General features: G+C 42.3%; 1 protein-coding gene across 1 annotated transcript in view; it reads right to left on the reverse strand.

Moving 5' to 3' along the window:
- Positions 1-23,442, reverse strand: part of UST (uronyl 2-sulfotransferase) — a 294,693-nt gene that overhangs the window by 106,976 nt on the left and 164,275 nt on the right. Inside the window, exon 4 of the mRNA XM_044247116.1 lies at positions 13,763-13,842. Coding sequence (XP_044103051.1) covers positions 13,763-13,842 — 80 coding nt within the window. The remainder of the gene's footprint in view (positions 1-13,762; positions 13,843-23,442) is intronic.

The raw sequence follows: 23,442 nt of genomic DNA on the forward strand, positions 1-23,442 counted from the left end.
GTGCTGACCAGAGCTGAGGCTAGGTTCTGTGCTGTGCCTACACACTGGAGCCCGAGAGTCAGGCCATATCTTCTCTTAACAACACACACTCTTGTCCTTTGGTCACCACAACAGTTACTATTTGAAACTGTCTTTTAAGTCATCCTAAAATAGCAGGTATTTCCAATTTCTTTAACATTTGTTCATACGTCCTGTTTATCAACTCTGTAATTACCCCTGTGGCTCTCCTTTGGACCCTTTGCAAATTTATCATATTCTTTTTCTTTTTGTTTTTTGATGAGAAGATGAAGAGCCAAAGCAGGATGTCATTCTCTTACATCCTGGAATAATAACAACATGGTTCTCATTTTCTCTCGTGCATTCCTAAATATCTCATTCTGCAGATTTTCTTCCATATCTGCTCCATACAACATTAGCTCTTTCTCCAATGATTATGTAAAGCATGTGGGTAAGAATTTTAGGTATACTTCCATCAAATGGCTGATGATAATCTGCCTAGAATATTACTGCATATAGTAAACAATAAGACTTATGACCAAAATTATTCCAGGGAATTAAGACTGTTTTGTCCTCCCATTATAGCACAGTTTTCTAGAGGTGGAAACACTTTTTTTTATTTTTTGAAATTATGTCTTTTAAAAAATTATGGTAAAATATACACAACACAAAATCTTTAAGTGTACAATTCAGTGGTATTAAGTATGTTCACACTGTTGTGCAACCCTCATCTCTACCCATCCCCAGAACTTTCTCATCATCCCAAACCCAAGCTTATATTTCCCTCCTCTTGGCCCCTGGCAATTTCCACTTTACTGAAAGTATATCTTCTTTTCACCTCTGGCCTAAAAGCAGAGGTTATCCTTGTGCTGTTACCTATATTAAAACATGACAAGTACCCTGTGGCTAGAGGCCAGCTTTGATCCCTGTCAGTGAGGGAGGAGACATTTTTTTTTTTTTAAAGATTTTATTTATTTGACAGAGAGAGATCACAAGTAGGCATAGAGGCAGGCAGAGAGAGAGGAGGAGGAAGCAGGCTCCCCACTGAGCAGAGAGCCCAATGTGGGACTTGATCCCAGGACCCTGAGATCATGACCTGAGCCAAAGGCAGAGGCTTAACCCACTGAGCCACCCAGGCACCCGGGAGGAGACATTTTGAAGTGAGAGAAAAGCCATCATGGAAAAGGATGTGATTGTTTGGGGAGCAGGGTGAGGAGCTGCCTGCAGAAGGAAGAAGGGAAGAATGCTTATTTATTGGTCCTTTGCTGTAATGGGTTGGAAGCGTCTCCCACCCCCCCATCCTCACAATCCAAGACAGTGGGCACTTGGGTTCTTGGCCGCCTGGGGATAGGGCCTCCCACACAAAACAGAAGCAGAAGACACTGAGCTTCCTCTGCTCTGTGGCATGTCCTTAGGGAAGAAAGGTAGAAGCATATGCTGAAGGAAAGTGGGGACAAATGGTGGGAAGGGAGGGGCTGGGGGACCCTGGGGTTAGGCCTCTTGCTAGGAGACAAGGTGACTCCATAAGGGGGAAGGTCTCCAGTGGTGTGCAGTGAGGAGCACTCAGGGAAAAGTCCAGATGATACTAATCTTCATCAGGCTTCCAAAGCAGGTGGGTTTATGTGTCCACTGAGCAACAGCGTTGGTTCAGGGAAAGAGGAAAGTGAGGGAGAGAGCGCCATCTCTCAAGACTGGTCCAGCAGTGTTTATAAATAGCATAAAATCAAACTTCTGGGTTATGCTTAAGGAGGGAGAGAAAGTGTTCAACCACTGCTGATATCAATCCCTACCTTCAAAGTTGGAGACTTCTGTCACCATTACTGGCAGGGCACAGGGTTAAAGCAGATGGCTTTGCTAAAGAGAATGTCAAGTCAGCATTCAGAAGAAAGATGTGGAAAGCCAACCCAACTATGGAATCCATGAGATCGGATTTGTTTTGTTAAACAGTGCCCTGAGAAGGCAGCCTCTGTTCCCGCCGTGATGAAGGCCTCGCCTTAAGGGAAGGCCTTGAAAGTATCCAAAACGCCTCCCCCTGCCGCCCATTGCATCCTGTCTGCTTCTCAAGTGATTGATTGATTTTTAAATGTTTTGCTTTTGCGAATTCTTGTGGGCGTTGGAGCCACCACGAGCAGATAAACGAAAAAAAGGAGGGAGTCATGAATCAGAAACAAGAAACGTTGCCTGTGGTGGAAAGAGGGTGCGGAGACTGTAGCTGGAAATTACTGAACGCACTGATGTGTCCTGTAATGCGCGTGGACTACTTTGACTGCACAGAGCTCCCACCCAGCCCTTCCCAGGTCTACCCTGAGAGACACCAGGTAGGGGTTGAGGGGGGCTCTAGGCTGGAAGGTTACTGCCTCTTCTCCCCCACAAAACACTTAGCGAACAAAAAAAAGTGGGGATGAGGGGAAGGTAAATTGAACTGTCACAATCTTTGCAGTGTGTGGATCTGGGACACCCTTAAAGAGATTTTGTCGATGCTGAGGCTGAACTTTTTCAGAAGTTGTAATTCTCTTGGTTAGCTCTGGGAACGGACACAGGAAACCAGAGTACACAAATGTTAAAAAATCCTCTTAAAACATCACGACAAAGAGTAGCATCTTTTAGGCCATGGTCATTCTGACTCAATTCTCCAGGTGGTTCAGTTGGAAAAGCATTTGTTGGGCTCAAGGTTGTAAGCAGTTCAAAAGCCATGTGAAAAGGGCAGTCTCGTGTTAACCCTCACGAATCCCAACTGGCCTGAAATTTCTACTGGCTTTGGAGCTGCTCCTCTCCCCTGGCAGGAAGCCTTCTCTGAAACAACCACGAAAACACTGGTTTGGTCTTTTTCACTCTTGTTTTCTGTTTTTCAATTCTGGTTGAATTGCTAAAGCTAGATATGGTGAAATGGTCCTTCCAGGTCTAAAATTAGGGAAAAGAAGGAATAGAGCAAGATGACTGGATGATGAGTAAATGAAGCCAGTTGACTACCTAAATGCCAAGAGTTTGCAGGATAACATTTTGCATCGCTCACAGTGTCTATATTTCAAGATAAGAATGCCGTACATACTTAATGGAAAAAAAGAAATAGAGGGCAATTCGTTTTGGTATAAGGCTGCACAATTCAGAAGTTCAGAACAGGTAAGGGCACAGGCTGTAGGAAGGGACGTGAGACCTTTCTTATGTTCTGCTCACTAGCAAGTATTTTGCTGCACATTAAGAATGTAAGGAAGATTAGAAATCAAATGTCAACAAAGAATATTAAGTTATAGTGTCAAGTCTTGTCTTAATAACCTCATTATCTTGAACCAAGCCAACCATATATATGGCTGTTAGCAATGATTGGGGTAGGTTTCTTAAGAGTAGTTTAATTATCTCTCAGCCTTATAATTTAAAATATAGAACTCCTTTTTATTTTTAAAAAATTTTTAATCTTAATTTTTATTTTTTTCTAAAGATTTTATTTATTTATTTGACAGAAAGAGATCACAAGTAGGCAGAGAGGCAGGCAGAAAGAGAAGGAGGAAGCAGGCTCCCCGCGGAGTAGGGAGCCCAGTGCAGGGCTTGATCTCAGGATCCTTAGATCATGACCTGAGCTGAAGACAGACGCTTTAACCCACTGAGCCACCCAGGTGCCCCTAGAACTCCTTTTTTTAAAAGCATGAGAAAGCCCTCAACGCATTCTGACCTCGTGTTTTTTCTGTGAGTTGTGTACTGAGGGCTTTCTTTACATACCCAGTTTGCCATTTATACCTAAAACCTTTCCCTTAAAGCTGTTCCCTGTTAAAAGAAAAGCTTATGTTTTAACTTCCCATATTCAGTGGGATTAACATGGTATTGTAAAGTAGTAAGGCTCAATCTGCCATTCTGTTCATGCTCCTGGAGGTCCCCTACCTGAAGCCAGAGCCTCTTGTCTATGGGGTGGCAGGAGAGGGTAAGAGTGCTCCCACAGGTAGCATGAGCTTTTTGAAGGAGAGAGATGTTCAGGCCAGTTCACCCCTCCACCCCTGGCTTAAAACTCTTAACTGTCATCCTTACCTGCTCTGCCCACCCCTGGGCTCCTATCTTCCGATTCCTTTCGGTCGCTCTCTCTCTCTGGCTTTAGCTCATGCTGGGCCCTGTGCCACCAATGCCCTTCCCCTTTGCTAAAGTTGGCCCGTCCCTCATATCCCAGCAGCAAGGGCTCCTGTTCTAGAATGTCCTTCCACACTTTCTCCCACCTCTTTTGGGGGGCACGCTATGACCCTTTCTTCTAAAGACATCACACTTTGTTGCCATTCTTCTTTAATGGAAGGAGGGTGTACACTTCCCCAAAAGCAAAGAAAACTTTAAAAAAAAATAAAAAAGATTTTATTTAAGACAGACAGAGAGAGGGGTAGGAGTCAAGATAGCGGAGAAGTAGCAGGCTGAGACTACTTCAGCTAGCAGGAGATCAGCTAGAGAGCTTATCTAAAGATTGCAAACACCTGCAAATCCAACGGCAGATTGAAGAGAAGAAGAACAGCAATTCTAGAAACAGAAAAACGACCACTTTCTGAAAGGTAGGACTGGCGGAGAAGTGAATCCAAAGCGACGGGAAGATAGACCCTGGGGGGAGGGGCCGGCTCCCGGCAAGCGGTGGAGCAACGGAGCACAAAATCAGGACGTTTAAAAGTCTGTTCCAGGGGCGCCTGGGTGGCTCAGTGTGTTGAGCCGCTGCCTTCGGCTCAGGTCATGATCTCAGGGTCCTGGGATCGAGTCCCGCATCGGGCTCTCTGCTGAGTGGGGAGCCTGCTTCCTCCTCTCTCTCTCTGCCTGCCTCTCTGCCTACTTGTGATCTCTCTCTGTCAAATAAATAAATAAAATCTTTAAAAAAAAAAAAATTTTAAAAGTCTGTTCCACTGAGGGACAGCGCTCCAGAGGCTAAACTGGGGTGAAGCCCACGCGGGGTCAGGATGGCCTCAGGTCCCGCAGGGTCACAGAAGGATCGGGGTGTCTGAGTGTCACAGAGCTTGCAGGTATTAGAACGGGGAAGCTGGCTACAGAGACAGAGCCGACAGTGAGCTCGCAGCTCGGGGTTACCTTGAACCGGTCGCAGGCTCGGTGAGCTCAGAGCGTGGCCGGAGGTCAGGCAGACGGGAGTTACTGGGCGCTGTTCTCTCAGGGTGCAATGAGGAGTGGGGCCCCGGGCTCTCGGCTCCTCTGGGCCGGAGACTGGGAGGCTGCCATTTTCATTCCCGTCCTCTGGAACTCTATGTAAAGCGCTCAGGGAACAAAAGCTCCCGAAAGCAAATCCACCGGATTACTCAGTCCGGCCCCTGGTAAGGGCGGTGCAATTCTGCCTGGGGCAAAGACACTTGAGAATCACTACAACAGGCCCCTTCCCCAGAAGATCAACAAGAAATCCAGTCAGGACCAAGTTCACCTACCAAGGAGTGCAGTTTCAATACCAAGGAGAGCAGCGGAATTCCAGAGGAGGAGAAAGCAAAGCACGGAACTCATGGCTTTCTCCCCAAGATTCTTTAGTCTTGCAGTTAATTTAATTTTTTTTCTTTTTCAATTTTTTTTCTCTTCGTCTGCTAAAATTTTTTTAACTTTTACCTTTTTCTTTTTTAACATTTTTAACTAGTTTATCTAATATATATATATTTTTCTTTTTTATACTTTTTCTTTATTTGTTTTCTTTTTTTAATTGTTTCTTTCTTTCTTTTTTTTTCTTTCTGAACCTCTTTTTATCCCCTTTCTCCCCCCTCACGATGTGGGATCTCTTCTGATTTAATTAAAGCATATTTTCCTGGGGTTGTTGCCACCCTTTTACTATTTTACTTGCTCCTTCATACACTCTTATCTGGACAAAATGACAGGGCGGAAAAGTTCCCCACAAAAAAAAAGAACAAGAGGCAGTACCAAAGGCTAGGGACCTAATCAATACAGACATTGATAATATGTCAGATCTGGAGTTCAGAATGACGATTCTCAGGTTCTAGCCGGGCTCAAAAAAGGCATGGAAGATATTAGAGAAACCCTCTCGGGAGATATTAAAGCCCTTTCTGGAGAAATAAAAGAACTAAAATCTAACCAAGTTGAAATCAAAAAAGCTATTAATGAGGTGCAATAAAAAATGGAGGCGCTCACTGCTAGGATAAATGAGACAGAAGAAAGAGCAATATAGAAGTGAGGACAGAGAATAAAGAATAGTGAGGACAGAGAATAAAGGACAGAGAATAAAGAAGCTGAGCAAAAGAGGGACAAACAGCTACTGGACCACGACGGGAGAATTCGAGAGATAAGTGACACCATAAGACGAAACAGCATTAGAATAATTGGGGATTCCAGAAGAAGAAGAAAGGGAGAGGGGAGGAGAAGGTATACTGAGGAGGATTATTGGGGAGAATTTCCCCAATATGGCAAAGGGACAAGCATCAAAATCCAGGAGGTGCAGAGAACCCCCCTCAAAATCAATAGGAATAGGCCCACACCCCGTCACCTAATAGTAAAATTTACAAGTCTTAGTGACAAAGAGAAAATCCTGAAAGCAGCCTAGGAAAAGAAGTCTGTAACATACAATGGTAAAAATATTAGATTTGCAGCAGACTTATCCACAGAGACCTGGCAGGCCAGAAAGAGCTGGCATGATATATTCAGAGCACTAAACGAGAAAAACATGCAGCCAAGAATACTTTATCCAGCTAGGCTATCATTGAAAATAGAAGGAGAGATTAAAAGCTTCCAGGACAAACAAAAACTGAAAGAATTTGCAAACACCAAACCAGCTCTACAGGAAATATTGAAAGGGGTCCTCTAAGCAAAGAGAGAGCTAACAGTAGTAGATCAGAAAGGAACAGAGACAATATACAGTAACAGTCACCTTACAGGCAATACAATGGCACTAAATTCATATCTCTCAATAGTTACCCTGCATGTTAATGGGCTAAATGCCCCAATCAAAAGACACAGGGTATCAGAATGGATAAAAAAACAAATCCCATCTATATGTTGCCTACAAGAAACTCATTTTAAACCTGACGATACCTCCAGATTTAAAGTGAGGGGGTGGAAAAGAATTTACCATGCTAATGGACATCAGAAGAAAGAAGGAGTGGCAATCCTTATATCAGATCAATTAGATTTTAAGCCAAAGACTATAATAAGAGATGAGGAAGGACACTATATCATACTCAAAGGATCTGTCCAACAAGAAGATCTAATAATTTTTAATATCTATGCCCCCAACGTGGGAGCAGCCAACTATATAAACCAATTAATAACAAAATCAAAGAAACACATCAACAATAATACAATAATAGTAGGGGACTTTAACACTCCCCTCACTGAAATGGACAGATCATCCAAGCAAAAGATCAACAAGGAAATAAAGGCCTTGAATGACACACTGGACCAGATGGACATCACAGATATATTCAGAACATTTCATCCCAAAGCAACAGAATACACATTCTTCTCTAGTGCACATGGAACAGTCTCCAGAATAGATCACATCCTTGGTCCTAAATCAGGTCTCAACCTGTATCAAAAGATTGGGATCATTCCCTGCATATTTTCAGACCACAATGCTCTGAAGCTAGAACTCAATCACAAGAGGAAATTTGGAAAGAACCCAAATACATGGAGACCAAACAGCATCCTTATAAAGAATGAATGGGTCAACCGGGAAATTAAAGAAGAATTGAAAAAACTCATGGAAACAAATGATAATGAAAACACAACAGTTCAAAATCTGTGGGACACAACAAAGGCAGTCCTGAGAGGAAAATATATAGTGGTACAAGCCTTTCTCAAGAAACAAGAAAGGTCTCAGGTACACAACCTAACCCTATACCTAAAGGAGCTGGAGAAAGAACAAGAAAGAAACCCTAAACCCAGCAGGAGAAGAGAAATCATAAAGATCAGAGCAGACATCAATGAAATAGAAACCAAAAAAAACAATAGAACAGATCAACAAAACTAGGAGCTGGTTCTTTGAAAGAATTAATAAGATTGATAAAACCCTGGCCAGACTTATCAAAAAGAAAAGAGAAAGGACCTGAATAAATAAAATCATGAATGAAAGAGGAGAGATCACAACACCAAAGAAATACAGACAATTATAAGAACATACTATGAGCAACTCTACGCCAACAAATTTGACAATCTGGAAGAAATGGATGCATTCCTAGAGACATATAAACTACCACAACTGAACTGGGAAGAAATAGAAAGCCTGAACAGACCCATAACCAGTAAGGAGATTGAAACAGTCATCAAAAATCTCCAAACAAACAAAAGCCCAAGGCCAGACGGCCTCCCGGGGGAATTTTACCAAACATTTAAAGAAGAACTAATTCCTATTCTCCTGAAACTGTTCTAAATAATAGAAATGGAAGGAAAACTTCCAAACTCATTTTATGAGACCAGCATCACCTTGATCCCAAAACCAGACAAGGATCCCATCAAAAAAGAGAACTACAGACCAATATCCTTGATGAACACAGATGCGAAAATTCTCACCAAAATACTAGCCAATAGGATTCAACAGTACATTAAAAGGATTATTCACCACAACCAAGTGGGATTTATTCCAGGGCTGCAAGGTTGGTTCAACATCCGCAAATCAATCAGTGTGATACAACACATTAATAAAAGAAAGAACAAGAACCATATGATACTCTCAATAGATGCTGAAAAAGCATTTGACAAAGTACAGCATCCCTTCCTGATCAAAACTCTTCAAAGTGTAGGGATAGAAGGCACATATCTCAATATTATCAAAGCCATCTATGAAAAACCCACCGCAAATATCATTCTCAATGGAGAAAAACTGAAAGATTTTCCGCTAAGGTCAGGAACATGGCAGGGATGTCCATTATCACCACTCCTATTCAACATAGTACTAGAAGTCTAGCCTCAGCAATCAGACAACAAAAGGAAATTAAAGGCATCCAAATTGGCAAAGAAGAAGTCAAACTATCACTCTTTGCAGATGATATGATACTATATGTGGAAAACCCAAGACTCCACTTCAAAACTGCTAGAACTTGTACAGGAATTCAGTAAAGTGTCAGGATATAAAATCAATGCACAGAAATCAGTTGCATTTCTCTACACCAACAACAAGACAGAAGAAAGAGAAATTAAGAAGTCAATCCCATTTACAATTGCACCCAAAATCACAAGATACCTAGGAATAAACCTAGCCAAAGAGGCAAAGAATCTATACTCAGAAAACTATAAAGTACTCATGAAAGAAATTGAGGAAGACACAAAGAAATGGGAAAATGTTCCATGCTCCTTGGTTGGAAGAATAAATATTGTGAAAATGTCTTTCCTACCTAAAGCAATCTACACATTTAATGCAATTCCTATCAAAGTACCATCCATCTTTTTCAAGGAAATGGAACAAATAATCCTAAAATTTATATGGAACTAGAAAAGACCTCGAATAGCCAAAGGAATATTGAAAAAGAAAGCCAAAGTTGGCGGCATCACAATTCCGGACTTCAAGCTCTTTTTACAAAGCTGTCGTCATCAAGATAGCATGGTACTGGCACAAAAACAGACAAATAGATCAATGGAACAGAATAGAGAGCCCAGAAATAGACCCTCAACTCTATGGTCAACTAATCTTCGACAAAGCAGGAAAGAATGTCTAGTAGAAAAAAGACAGCCTCTTCAATAAATGGTGTTGGGAAAATTGGACAGCCACAGGCAGAAAAATGAAATTGGACCATTTCCTTATACCACACATGAAAATAGACTCAAAATCGATGAAGGACCTCAATGTGAGAAAGGAATCCATCAAAATCCTTGAGGAGAACACAGGAAGCAACCTCTTCGACCTCAGTCGTAGTAACATCTTCCTAGGAACATCGCCAAAGGCAAGGGAAGCAAGGGCAAAAATGAACTTTTGGGATTTCATCAAGATCAAAAGCTTTTGCACAGCAAAGGAAACAGTTAACAAAACCAAAAGACAACTGACAGAATGGGAGAAGATATTTGCAAACGACATATCAGATAAAGGGCTTGTGTCCAAAATCTATAAAGAACTTAGCAAACTCAACACCCAAAGAACAAATAATCCAATCAAGAAATGGGCAGAAGATATGAACAGACATTTCTGCAAAGAAGATATCCAGATGGCCAACAGACACATGAAAAAGTGCTCCATATCACTCGGCATCAGAGAAATACAAATCAAAACCACAATGAGGGATCACCTCACACCAGTCAGAATGGCTAAAATTAACAAGTCAGGAAATGACAGATGCTGGCGAGGATGTGGAGAAAGGGGAACCCTCCTACACTGTTTGTGGGAATGCAAGCTGGTGTAACCACTCTGGAAAACAGCATGGAGGTTCCTCAAAATGTTGAAAATAGAACTGCCCTATGACTCAGCAATTGCACTACTGGGTATTTACCCTAAAGATACAAACGTAGTGATGCGAAGGGGCACGTGCACCCCAATGTTTATTGCAGCAATGTCTACAATAGCCAAACTATGGAAAGAACCTAGATGTCCATCAACAGATGAATGGATCAAGAAGATGTGGTATATATACACAATGGAATACTATGCATCCATCAAAAGAAATGAAATCTTGCCATTTGTGACGACATGGATGGAACTAGAGGGTATCATGCTTAGCGAAATAAGTCAAGCGGAAAAAGACAACTGTCATATGAACTCCCTGATATGAGGAAGTGGAGATGCAACATAGGGGGGTTAAGGGGGTAGGAGAAGAATGAATGAAACAAGATGGGATTGGGAGGGAGACAAACCATAAGTGACTCTTAATCTCACAAAACAAACTGTGGGTTGCTGGGGGGAGGGGGGACGGGAGAGGGAGGTGGGGTTATGGACATTGGGGAGGGTATGTGCTATGGTGAGTGCTGTGAAGTGTGTAAACCTGGCGATACACAGACCTGTACCCCTGGGGATAAAAATATATGTTTATAAAAAATTAAAAATTAAAAAAAATAAAATAAAATCCCCCCCCCAAAAAAGACAGAGAGAGAGAAAGAGAGGGAGAGAGAGAATGCATAGGCAGAGGGAGCAGCAGGCAGAAGGAAGCAGGCTCCCCACTGAGTAGGGAGCCTGATGTGAGGTTCCATCCCAGGACCCCGGGTTCATGACCTGAGCCGAAGGCAGACAACCAACTAAACCACTCAGACACCTCCAAGGAAAACATTTGTATTTCACTGGGGAAGCCCCAGTTCTGGAGGAGCATACAGGAGACAAAGGGTCCTTAGTGCAAAAATGTGTTCATTGAACAAGATGGAATGAAGGAAGGAGAAATCAGAAGGAGCTGGGCCCTGCTCTCAAGGTCATGGAGATGCTGTGAGGCTACCCAGGGACCAGAACTCAGCTGTAGGCTCCAAATGTGGCTTTTGCAGAAATGCTCCTGAATGCCACTCAGCGGCATTGTGTAGGTTTTGTCTTTAGGAAGTGGCAGAGAACTTCACAGACCTCTGCAACCAGAAACTACAAAGGTAGTTTTTCCATAGGGCTAAGCAGTTGTCAGAGACATAGAAATGAGTATCATCACTCATACATGATCAAATAGACGTATAACCCAGACGGAAAAAATAAAAAAATGATGCAGTCATTCCAGCTGAAAACTAATAGGAAAGTAAGATTATTGGGATATAGCAGAGGAAAGATTACTTACAACAATCTCCTTCATAAGGAAAATAGGAAGATATGTTTCAATTTTGCTCAAGTATAAATTACTATAATTTATTCAGAATGATCTATGTTGGTTCACATTTTTTTTAAGTGTGCGTAGTGGTCAGTATATATATGGACTTGTTTTATTTCAAATAAAATTATTTCCTCTTAAAAAATAAATTCCACCTTGCCTATATGTAATACCCTCCCCTGAAGGAAGTTGAAGGGCTTTCCTTCATTCGTGTGTTAGAGAATCCCCATAAGGTAGGAGTGGGGAGGAATTGTCTTTATTTTATAGATTGGGGAAAAAAGAGACCTCCCCTCCCCACCCAGAGGTGAAGTTGCTAGCCCAAAGCCATGGTCAGTGGGAAAGTCTTAAGCCCAGAGGTCCTGGCAGCCAGGCCAACACTGGCTGCAGATGTGGTGTCAACTCAAAGGTACTTATCAATTTTTTTCATGATTAAATTGATCAAATTAAACAACTCTTGGGCATGTGTTTAACAGTGGAGGCCACGACCAGATCTGACGGCCATGCTGTGCTCAGCTCTGCTGACCCAATTAAGGGACTGGCTTTGGCTTGTTATTAGCGTTTTAAACTGTTCTGAGTCAGTTACTAAAATTCGTTGCATTGCAATTTGTTTTGGTTGTAAAAATGTGACCCACAAAGCAAGAACAGTTAAATCATGAGGTTAGAAGATGTCTGGGGTGATGCAGAAGGAAGCTCACGAGAAAAGCAAGGGTCAGGGGGCTGAGCTTTGCTCTCTGCAAGTCTTAACACGCAATGCCTGAAACCACTAACAAGACTTTGTTGTCTAGTTACATCTAATTATGTGTTCTCAGCCGACCGGAAGTGAGAGGCAAGGTGCATACCCCAGACAATCCAGTAACAAGCCATTCCGCAAATGTGGTGGAAACCTACTCAGCCTACTGAGTCACTGAGGATCAACTGTGCATGTCCTATGTGCTTATTCACTGTCCAAGGGAATGCTGCTTACCAGGGAGGTGGGGAAACTACAGGGGAAAATTGCTTTTAAAAAAATAAAGCGGCCCCTTCTGTTCACTGCTCCGTGACTCGCTCTGCTGAATCTCATTCCCTTTACACTTGATTTGCACAGGGCCTGATGCACAGCAGGGCAGTCCTTTGAAGGCTCAAACCTTCTCCTAGCCCCTAGACTGTTAGGCATCCTGGGGCGGGGCAGCTGTGCCAACTCCAAGCAGCTCTGGTTTGAATTCAGGAGCAGCAAGTGCTCAGGCAGCGCCCTGCCTTCCTCTGAGCACCAGCTTCCCTAGGTGCCTGGTCCTGGGGGCAGGGGTCCATTAGGCCAGCATTAGCTAGTGGGACCTCTGTTGCTCTCCTGCAGACTTGTGAGGTCCTATTGTCCACAGGGGGACTGTAGCAGTAAGGGAGGCACCCGTCAGATGGAGGATGAGGGAGGCCCAGGGTCCTGGGCTGGTCAGCAGATCTGCCCTTGGTGGGTACTGACAAGGGCACCATGGCTAACAGAAGAAAAGAATGCCCAGAACTGGAAGTTTGCAACGTAACAGAGCAAGAGTCTAAAATGCTAAGTTTGAAGATTTGCATTATGATCAGAAGGCCCCTGCAGCTGAAGAAAAAAACAGAGTTCTAAAATACCCCATCAGCATCAAACATACAAGATTTAGAATGATCAAATGGAGTATTAAACAGGTAGGCAGAGAGGCCAGTCCTAGCATCTGGATTCTATAAAACACGTGACTCCACAGCTAAGTTATTCCCACAGTCCTGTGTGGGTTCAAATTGTATAGACATGTACAAGGAAATAGTTCTGTTAAAATACCCATCTCTTACTCTCAGTTTATTTGTTTCAATACCTACCCAATTTTTTTTCCTTTAAACTGGAACTATCAGGTCAAATGGCTTTGCATTAAAATTGTTTCAAGTTTTCAAAAGATTTAAGATTAGTTTCTAGAGAGAAATGAAGCTTCTGTCCAAATATTTCAAATTTAGATCCCTCCATGGCAAAAATAAATGGATTAAAAAGGCTTTTCAGGGGTAATTACACTACCTTGAAGATGAAGGTAGATTTTAAAATAATTGTGTGTTAGAAGGAGTTTAAGTACTAAAAAGAAATGAAAGAAGCATTAAGCTGGAAAATATCTTACCTTGAGAAGTTGAGGAAATGAACATGTCGAGTGAATAAATAGGGCTGTTCGGCAGTACTTATATTTTTAATCAGTTCCATCTATTAAAAAAAGTACAAAATTAGCATATATAGGATCTAATTTACCAAACTATATTAAGCTAAAGGTTATGTTCCCTACTCCTTTATCCTCTCTATTACCTCCTGGACCAGGGCCAATATAGCTGTGTTTGGTGCTAGCATCTATGAACTTTACAGTAGGCTTCTTGCTGAATAAAGCTGCTATCCAGATTTATAGTCCTGTATTTAATTTAGTTGATTGCTACCATGAAAACAATGTGACAGGTTAAGTCATTTTAACTGGAGAATTCAGCATCTGGTTGTACCGAAATGCAAGTTAAAAAAAAAAAATAAAGTCTTTATTCCCCTCTTCTAAAAGTCAGATCAAGACAAGAGGTCAAACATTATTTTACATTTCTGTAATGATATTATGGAGATCTCCAGAAATATTTGAAACTGGTTCTGGAGAATTTAACAGTAGGAATAAAAAGGAGGCAACACCTCATGATTTTCCCCTTTGATCACAAAAAAATGCACAAAGCACATATTTTATAGGGAACACACAAATGCCCAAAACTTCTTGGGGTTCTGGTGGGTGGTCATCTGAAGTATTTATTTGGAGTTATCAGCAAGGCAAAGAGGAGTTTATATTTGTATAAACAAGGTTTATGGTCTCCTGGAACATGTCATGATACGGAAAATGTTTAGCAAAATCTGTTAGAAATTCCAAGCATTCTTAGAACTCCCTGACTTCCTGAATTCCACTTTCCTTAGAGTTTCTAGTTGGCTCCATCGATACTGACACACAGTGGAATTTTTGAAGAGCACACTGAAAACTGCCACTCTGGATGGGCCTCAGAAGTGCAGCATCTCTTAGGAACTAGAAAACTGGAAACAAAGGCAGTCTTTCATGTGTTAGCCATAGCAGCATCAGTGACGATAAAATCAGAGTCTGGAAATCCAGGACGGAAAACCCGGCTCTGCCTTGCTCCCTCACGTCTCGCTGACAATACAGAAATGCTCAGTAAATATCTGTTGAATGAATGAACTCCAACTGGTTCCTGCATTACAGATTGTCAGATTAGGACCTCCGTGTCTAAAGCCTTTAATTCGATATTCATGCTCCCAATGACTGTTTAAAGAAATGAAATTGAATTTTAAAAGTCAATGACTTGCAGTTCATAACCTTGAGCTCTGTTCACCAGTGGCAGGCAGGGGTAAAGAATGGTCTGCCTGTCCCCTAGCCACAGCATAAAAGGAAACTGAATCTTGACTCTTTATCTGCTGTTTATCTTCTATGTATCTGCTCCCTCCCCCACGCCATGTCCCAGTGCTTGTTTTTGATAAGAGAACTCCCTGGTTGGTCACACTGCAAATTTTCTTTTTTTCTTAAATTTTTTTTTATAAACATATAATGTATTATTAGCCCCAGGGGTACAGTTCTGTGAATTGCCAGGTGCAAATTTTCCTTTTAGATGGAGCTACCAAATACAATTACAGCCTTGGAAGCCCAACCCAAGATATTTGAGGATGTCTGCTTAGAAATATAACTCCTTACTGTGTGTATGTTAATATAAAGACCACTTAATGCTTTGATCACTAGATTATTTTTATTCAGTCATGTCTCTGCCCACAGACAGTAATGTGAGAAGGGCCCCTGGTATTGTACAGGAAGGCTGCAAGAATAGGTCAGAAGAAAAATGGTTTCTTTCACACTTTCAACATTATATTAGATTCTCTAAACACATGTCAATGGGTAAAATTGAATGGAAGAACAGTAGTGGTTAGATTTGGAGAACAGTGTCATAATAGTCATAAAGCTGTCTGTTTCGCAGGGAGAAATGGATTAGCAGTGACAGTGCGTTACTCTTTCTCGACGTACCTTTAAATAGAAGGAAAGTACTAATGCTCATGTTTACTGCATTAGTACAGTGAAGCTGGAGAGTATATCCAGCTCTCATACCTTCAGTCCCTGCACACAAGTAGTGAAGCCATGTACCAAGAACCACCAGCCCAGATAAAAGGCATTTTGGTCAAGGTGTCCTTTGACTATCTTCACAAATACTAAGATTTTCCCCAGGTCTCAGGGCAGGCAGTGTGGTCTCCTTGCCACTGCTGCCCTTCCCCAGATTTCCATCCTGGCCTTTCCTGTTGCCAGCAGTTTGCCTTTCCTCTTGCCCGAGTCTTATCCACATGGGTGGCATCACGGGTTAAGATGGTGCTACCTCAAATCATCTCAGTAACCACCTGCCCACCTGTCCTCTTCCTTGGCTCATGCAGGATCGCTGCTGGCCTTTGTTACGTATTCCCGTGCCTACATTCATCCACTGTTTATTCGTTCAGCATTTACGGAGCACCTACTAGGTCCTGAGATCAAAACATAAATAAGGTGAGGGGACGGCACAGGAAGTCCTGACACTGGAGTGTGTCCTAATGGTGTCCCCAAATCCACAATGGGGGCACCGCACTCTTGGTCTTCATCCATCTTTAGTCCTCATCCAACATACTCCATCTCTGGAGACTGTGGTCTTGGTTAATGGTACTATCCGTATTTTCACATTTGATCTGGGTCTTTCCTGACTTTTATACTTAATCACTTGCTGAATCATGTTGAGTGTACTTTTACTCTCACCCTCAACTGGCCGGCCAAACCAGCCCTCTCCTTGTTTCTTCCTCACACTGTGTCCAAGTGGAGGCCCAAGCAAGCCTCCTCTTCTGGAATGTTCTTCCTCTTTTCTCTGCATGTCCAAATCCTAACCATCTTTCCGTCTCTCTAAAATGCCTGCCTCTTTCAAAGCAGACTTCCTGGATCTCCTTTCACTCGATATCCATTGATTTCCAACTCTGTGCACCAGGCAAAGTATTGCTTGGGGTCGAGGCTACGGAGATAAAAGATTTGGCTCTTGCCCTCAGGAAGCTCAAAGTCTTGTGGTGAGGCATCTATCTCTGCCCGCAGATGGAGAGGCAGTGTTCCCCCAAGCAGGCATTCCTGAGGGGTCTGCAAGGACCCGTGGTAACCAAGAAAGGGCCCCACAGGACATGCAAAAGACAAAATCTGAAATGACCTGGATATTAAAAACTGCCAGGAGTTCAATGTGCTAGAAGTTAGGTGTGGGATCTGCCAGGCAGCAGATATGAATATAGAGGAAGGTAGGAACTGGGTTATTGAGGGCCCTGGAGGTCACATGAGGAATTTTGACATTTATGGTATGGGCAAACCACAGTGAAAAGAGTCAAAAGGGGCTTTTTTTTCCTTTTTTTTTTCCTTCCAGATCTGAGATTTGGGTGGAGAATGTGAAGAAGAAAAAGAAGAAGAGAAGGATTAGAGACAGACAGTTAAGGCAGGAAGGTGGGGGCAATAATCCCTCTAGGACATGATAGGACCATGAACTAAAATGTGCTTCCTGGACCCCAGACCAGCAGCATCAGTAACAACTGGGGTAGCAGCTTGTTAGAAATGCAGATTCTCAGGTCTCACCACAACCCAGGGAATTAGAAGATCTGGGATTGGGGCCCATCAGTCTGTGTTTTAACAAGCCCTCCAGGGGATTCTAAGAGACTGAGGTTTGAGAGCCACAGAAGTCACTGGAAGTGAAGACAGATGGGGAGGTTCAGCGGACGCTAAAGAGGGAGGATCTTCTCAGCCCCGCTGCCAGATGGTGACAGAAGGGAAGGAGCGGGAGTGGGGGAATGAGCTTCCCAGAGCCCTGGCAGGTTCTGAACACAGGCTGGTGCCCACTCATGGGGACGGGGAACACTGGGTGGGAACTAGCCTCATTGCAGAAGTGAGGCCAAATAGATTAGGTTTTGAATGTCTTTGGCTTGAAATCCTTCTTTGTCTTCTTTGATCTCCCAGAGCTCTTAGGGTCTTCTAGAAGGTACGCTTTTTATGTTACATCATAGTTGAGTCAGTGCACTAGCTTTGAACCCGGACTATAAGGTCCCTAAGGGTCAAGGCTGGGCTCTAAGTATTTCTCCAGAAAACCTAGCCCAGAACATATACCTGATAATGGCTTATGGAGTGAAGACACCCCCGTCAGAAAGACTTCTTTGGAGTTAAGAAATGTTCATTGGAGGATAGAATTCTCCCTCAGTCAATGAAGTTAGCCTCTCTGGGACAGACCTGTCCATTCATCATCCTGGTGTGACAACATCTAAGACACAGCAATGCTACACAATCACTTCTCGAGTGGTTTCTGGGCTACACACTCGACCCAGAAGTTCTTTCTTCACATGCTGTCATTCATCCTCAAACGACTCCACAAGTAAAGAATTGTCTACACTTTACAGATTAAGAAACTGAGACACAGAAAGGCTACAGAGATTTCTTAAGGTCTTAATGGTAGGAAAAGGTGGAGTCAGGATTCAAACCCAAGTCAGTCTGACTCCAGAAATCCTGTTCTCTATAGCCAAGCTACAATCTCCTCACCGTCCCGGTGTTTTTTGATCTATACATAACCTCTTAAAAATGGGAGGAAGAGGTTGGTTAGTAAAATAACTCCAGAGACTAAAGATGGTTTATGGGGATATAAGTTTTCTACCTTTCATGTGATGTGCTGAAAAATGGAGAGAAAGTTATAGCAGGTGGAAAAGCATTAAAAATAATAAACTATGAAAGCATTAAAACATCAGAAAGAATATGTATATTTTTTAAAGTTCTAGGTGGGAAAACAGTATATTTTATTTAAAAGGAAGAGGAATGAGTTTAAAAATACTGGGGAAAAAAGTGTAATGGAATGTATCTAAAGGAAGAAGTTAGCAAAAAGAAAGAAGTAAGCAAAAGTGCATCTGAGAATGAAAGTGAACTGCGGTTATTATTATTTTTTTAAAGGTAAGCCTCAAATAGAATTTATAATGCAGATGATCTGTGAGGAAGGGACTTTTCATCTTTTGTTTTCCATCTAACTGGCTGGGATGGTGGAGCCGAAAACCTTTCGCTGCAGTTCTACAAGCACAGCTAGAAAAGACTTTATTCCCAACGTCTTTAGAAAATGTTTGTGAGCCATAATTGACAAGAGTCCTGACCCCACTGTGGTCTGAATTCTCCTGTCCCTTGTGAGCAACTAGAGCTCCTATAATTTTGCAAAACATCTTAATGAAAGCAAAGACATGTTTTTTTTAACACATCAAAGCCAAATACGGAGTAGCTCAGAGGAGAATTCTGTGGCCCTTTAACCTCAGAGACTGAGAGGATGGCTCTAGGCTCTGGTTTCCTTCCCCTCTTCCTTCTGCCTCAGTGGAAGCCTTTCTAGCACTGGGTAGGATGGTCTTTCTACCTTGAGCTCAGGGCAACACATGCCTGCAATGAAGACTAAGTCCACCAGGGGGAGCACTGACACGAACAAGGCAAAGAGGCTGGGACTGAATAGCCTAGAAAACCAATCTCGCTGCTACGGGAAGGAGAGGAGAACACATTTTAATTTTTCGGGCCTTGCTCCTTCTTCCTCATTTTACCTTTTCTTTCTACGGATATTCCATTTAGCACACTCAGTTTTTGACTACAGGAATCGGAGATAAGACCTGGTTTGCAGAGATGGGTAAACTCATCCCTCCTGCGACCTGGCCATAGATTGTCTGCTAATCTTGTTGGTTTGATTCCGAGGCCCGGCAGGAGCAGCTCTGATGCCTGCGGACACTGTCGCTACTTCTACAAAGTCAGGAAACTCTGAGGGTCATTCTACAGAGACTTTTCCAGACAGGTCTCAAGCAAGGGAAACATTCCTGGGACAAACGTGCAAGTTCTTAAGGAGACATGATGTCTTCAAAGGTTGAAAAAGGAATTTTTCTTGCTTAGTGGAGTGTTCACTTTAATAAAATGACAACTTTCTAATAATTAGAGCCTTTCATACAATGATTCTTCACTAGAACTGTGCATGAAGAGCTCTGGGAACATCCCCCCCCTCAAAAAAGATACAAATACCAGGCGTCTACCCTTAAGAGTCTACCCTTAAGAGTCTAACTCAGTACTTTGTAGTAGGGCCAGGAAACATGCATCGTGAAAAAGCTCCCAAGAAGATTTTGCTGCTTGTCATGATTAATTGTGACTTAATGGCTTCTTACCGCCCACTGAATAAAGTTCTACCTCCTCAACCTAGCGTTCAGAGCTCTCCAGGATTTGACCCCAGTTCGCTTTCAAGTCTCGTTCTCCCCTATTCTTGAACACTTGCTCCTTCCCATGATATGGGGTGGTATTGCCTTCCTCATAGTGTCGATGGAAGGATTAGAAACAAGGTGCACAAACATCTAGTGCGCTCTGTGGGGCTCAATATATAGCACGATTAGTAAGTCCTCAATAAATATTGACCAAAATGAATGAAGACACCTTAGCAAGACCAGCTCTGGAAAGGAGCAACTGAACCTTTGTTAGAAAACAGAGGCCAGATGCCCCTGTTGTGGACACCTGGGAGAGGTCCCCATGGCCTCTAGATTATCTCCAGTACCAACATGGTCTCTGCAGGTGAGTTTTCCTTTTTGGAGCTGCCATGCTACGTTGCAAGGCAACGGCAAGGCAAAGGGAAGTTGCCAACAATGGTGAAGCAATTTTGGTTTTGACCTAGAGACAGAAGCAGCTCAGAGTGCAGGGGCACAGGGTGTCTGTCTCTTCCGCCCTTTGAATACTTTTCAAGGTTTGTGTCATTTGAATAGCTGTTGAAGACAGTCAAAGCAGATGTGAAGTTTATAGTGAAAGAGGAGACTTTCCTGGCATGATGGGCAGAGGCGACAGAAGAGGGAGTTCTGTGGGATCCCCGTGACAGCCAGGAGCTCTCAGGAAGCCTCCCCTGGCCAACTAAGACCCGAAAACTCTAAGGGAAAGCCAGATCACTGATTGTTAATTTGGGTTTTAATTGAAAGAATTCTTAGTCCTTAAACTGTAAACAATTGGTATAAATCTTCCCAAGGGGGAGCTAGGAGTACCATTCCCTTAAATTTACTTAACCATGGTATGTTTTCTTTTTTTTTTAAAAAAGATTTTATTTATTTATCTTACAGAGAGAGACACAGTGAGAGAGGGAACACAAGCCAGGGGAGTGGGAGAGGGAGAAGCAGGCTTCCCGCCAAGCAGAGAACCCAATGCAAGCTTGAGCCCAGAACCCTGGGATCATAACCTGAGCCGAAGGCAGATGCTTAATGACTGAGCCACCCAGGTGTCCCCCGTACCCCGTGGTATTTTCTTTAAAAATATCTCTGAGGATTAAGATTTTCAGGAACACACTTAAGGAAATGCTGATATGATAGTTTTGACAGGATTTCTAACCCTTTATGACATTTCATTAAAAGCAAAAATACAGTTTTCTGGCCTCTACCCCAGAATCTCCAGGAGAAGGGCCACTGAAACTATATGTTTCAAAAGACTCTGCTACAGATTCTGCTCTGCTGCCAGAATGGAAAGTCACTGCATCAGGAGAATGGCTTTGGATTCAAGAAGATCTAGGTTCAAGTCCAAGCAGCACAGATGTTCTATTAGATTATATTTGGAAAGTGACTTAATTTGGGTGCCTTGATTTTCCCATCCATAAAATTAAGATCTGTACCCACTCACTGGTGTAACTTTTGGTCCACAAGAATGACATGAAGTAATAAAGTAAAATAATGAACCTGTGGTAGGTACTGTTTCCAATCTGTGATTCTCAGTAGCTCTGACATAAAAATAGTATAATTATTTCCTTTCTCAATCTCTTCGGTTCCTGTGCTAACAGTTTTTGCCCCTCTCCCACCACAATGAAATAATTTTGAATCCTTTATATCCATGATGTGCCTGTGGTGCACTTTGACCTTCACTGCACTCAGAGCCATGATCTGAAATAGCATCAGACCATTAACGAAGAGGGTTATGAGTCTTTTGGTGATCATACTCATGTCTTCTGGAAAAACAGTTCCCTAGCTTTCATATTGTATATCATCTCCATTTTCTGATTTTCTAAGAGATTATCCAAAGCAGCCCAAGATACCAAAAACTGGTTTCAGAGTATACATGAGATGATGTGTTCATGGGCTTGCAACTTTTGTCCCGGAAAGGTCCAGCATTTGGCCAGCAGCAGGTATCCACACTCTTCTGTTGAGGTAAAATTTTAAAACTATAAACTTCAGTGGTCTTTCTGTTTCTATAAGGGCACATGTAATGGGATTTTTATAGGTATTGTAACTTTGGTGTCTTCGGTCTCCCTTTCCTTTTTAATAATCCCTTTAGTGTCTTATTCCATTAAATAGACTTAGTTAAACTTAGTATTGGGTGTGTGTGTGTGTGTGTGTGTGTGTGTGTGTGTGTGTTTGTGTGTGTGTGTTTGTGTGTGTCTAATGACAGCTATCCTCTAGGGAGAAATGTATGCACAAATTTGACTCTGGCCCCGAGAAGTGCCTTTGTGTATGAATGGAATGATATAGATAATTCCAGTCTTATGAGTGGATACTATTCTAAAGTTCATTTGTAAGTCAGTCGTTGGGAACTTGGAACACATTTTCTCATAAAAGAAATGTTCTACATGGTGGAGAGAGACCGGGCCAGCCCACAAGGGCCTGTTTAACTCATGCAGCACCTGAAGTGGGATTGTTATTCGCTGTGGGGAACAGTGTTTCCATAGGAACATGTCATCAGAGCTCCCCGACTTAAAGGTTGAGAACCACTGACTGTAAAATGTTAACTCATCTCCAAAATCACATCTTCCTTTTTCCTTTAATAAATTACCATGCAAAGGAACTATTCTTACTGCAAATTATTTCTTGAATATACTAGGTTAAAATAATATTTTTTTCCCTGCTTGTTTAATGCACTCCGTAACTTGAGCACAAGAGATGCGTATAACGGGGGAAAGAGTTCGTTTTAGCATTCTTGAGTTTCTTGTCTCGGCATGTCCCACCAGTTAGCTAGAAGCAGAGACGCAGCTGTCACTTGCTACGTTTGCTGTCACAGCCAAAATGTTTGTTTTTTCCTACCTTATCATTGCCTGCAGTTTTTAAGACTTGCCTTAAAATTTAATAGGAATCTGGAATCATGAAGTAATGCTATATATTCTAGGTCACACTGACCACAGGAATCAGAAATGTTTCAACTACACCATACACAGATTATGCTAGAAGTTATATAAATATATCATGGAATCACAGGGCTGGAAAGAACCTTAAAAGATTGTCTAGTCTGTTCCCTGGCTTCCAGACAAGCCAATCATTCCAAACAGATGAGAGCTAACCTCTCTTTTAGAGGAGGAGGATGACTCTGTCTTTAACCCCTTCTGGATTTAACAATGTATATACCATTAGTAAATTATTGTTATTTTAAAATCTAACTTGCTTCACTTGACAGTGACAACTGTATTTTACTTTTTCACATTTGCTTCTCACAGGAAACAAAGTAGATGCAAAGCCCCAGTTTAAACACCACATTTTGTCTTTTCTCTTCTAGGGCATTCCTGAACATCACAGGATCTCACACTGTGGTGACCTTCATTCCTTCTCTCTGGTTTGTTTATGTTAACTCATCTCTTATGCCCTTTCAGCAGTGGGCACTAAAATCTGCATTGTCTTTTTTTTTTTTAAAGATTTTATTTATTTATTTGACATAGAGAGAGAGATCACAAGTAGGCAGAGGCAGGCAGAGAGAGAGGAGGAAGCAGGCTCCCTGCAGAGCAGAGAGCATGATGTGGGGCT

Source organism: Neovison vison, chromosome 1 (genome assembly GCF_020171115.1).
Source record: "Neovison vison isolate M4711 chromosome 1, ASM_NN_V1, whole genome shotgun sequence".
NCBI classification, from domain to species: domain Eukaryota; kingdom Metazoa; phylum Chordata; class Mammalia; order Carnivora; family Mustelidae; genus Neogale; species Neogale vison.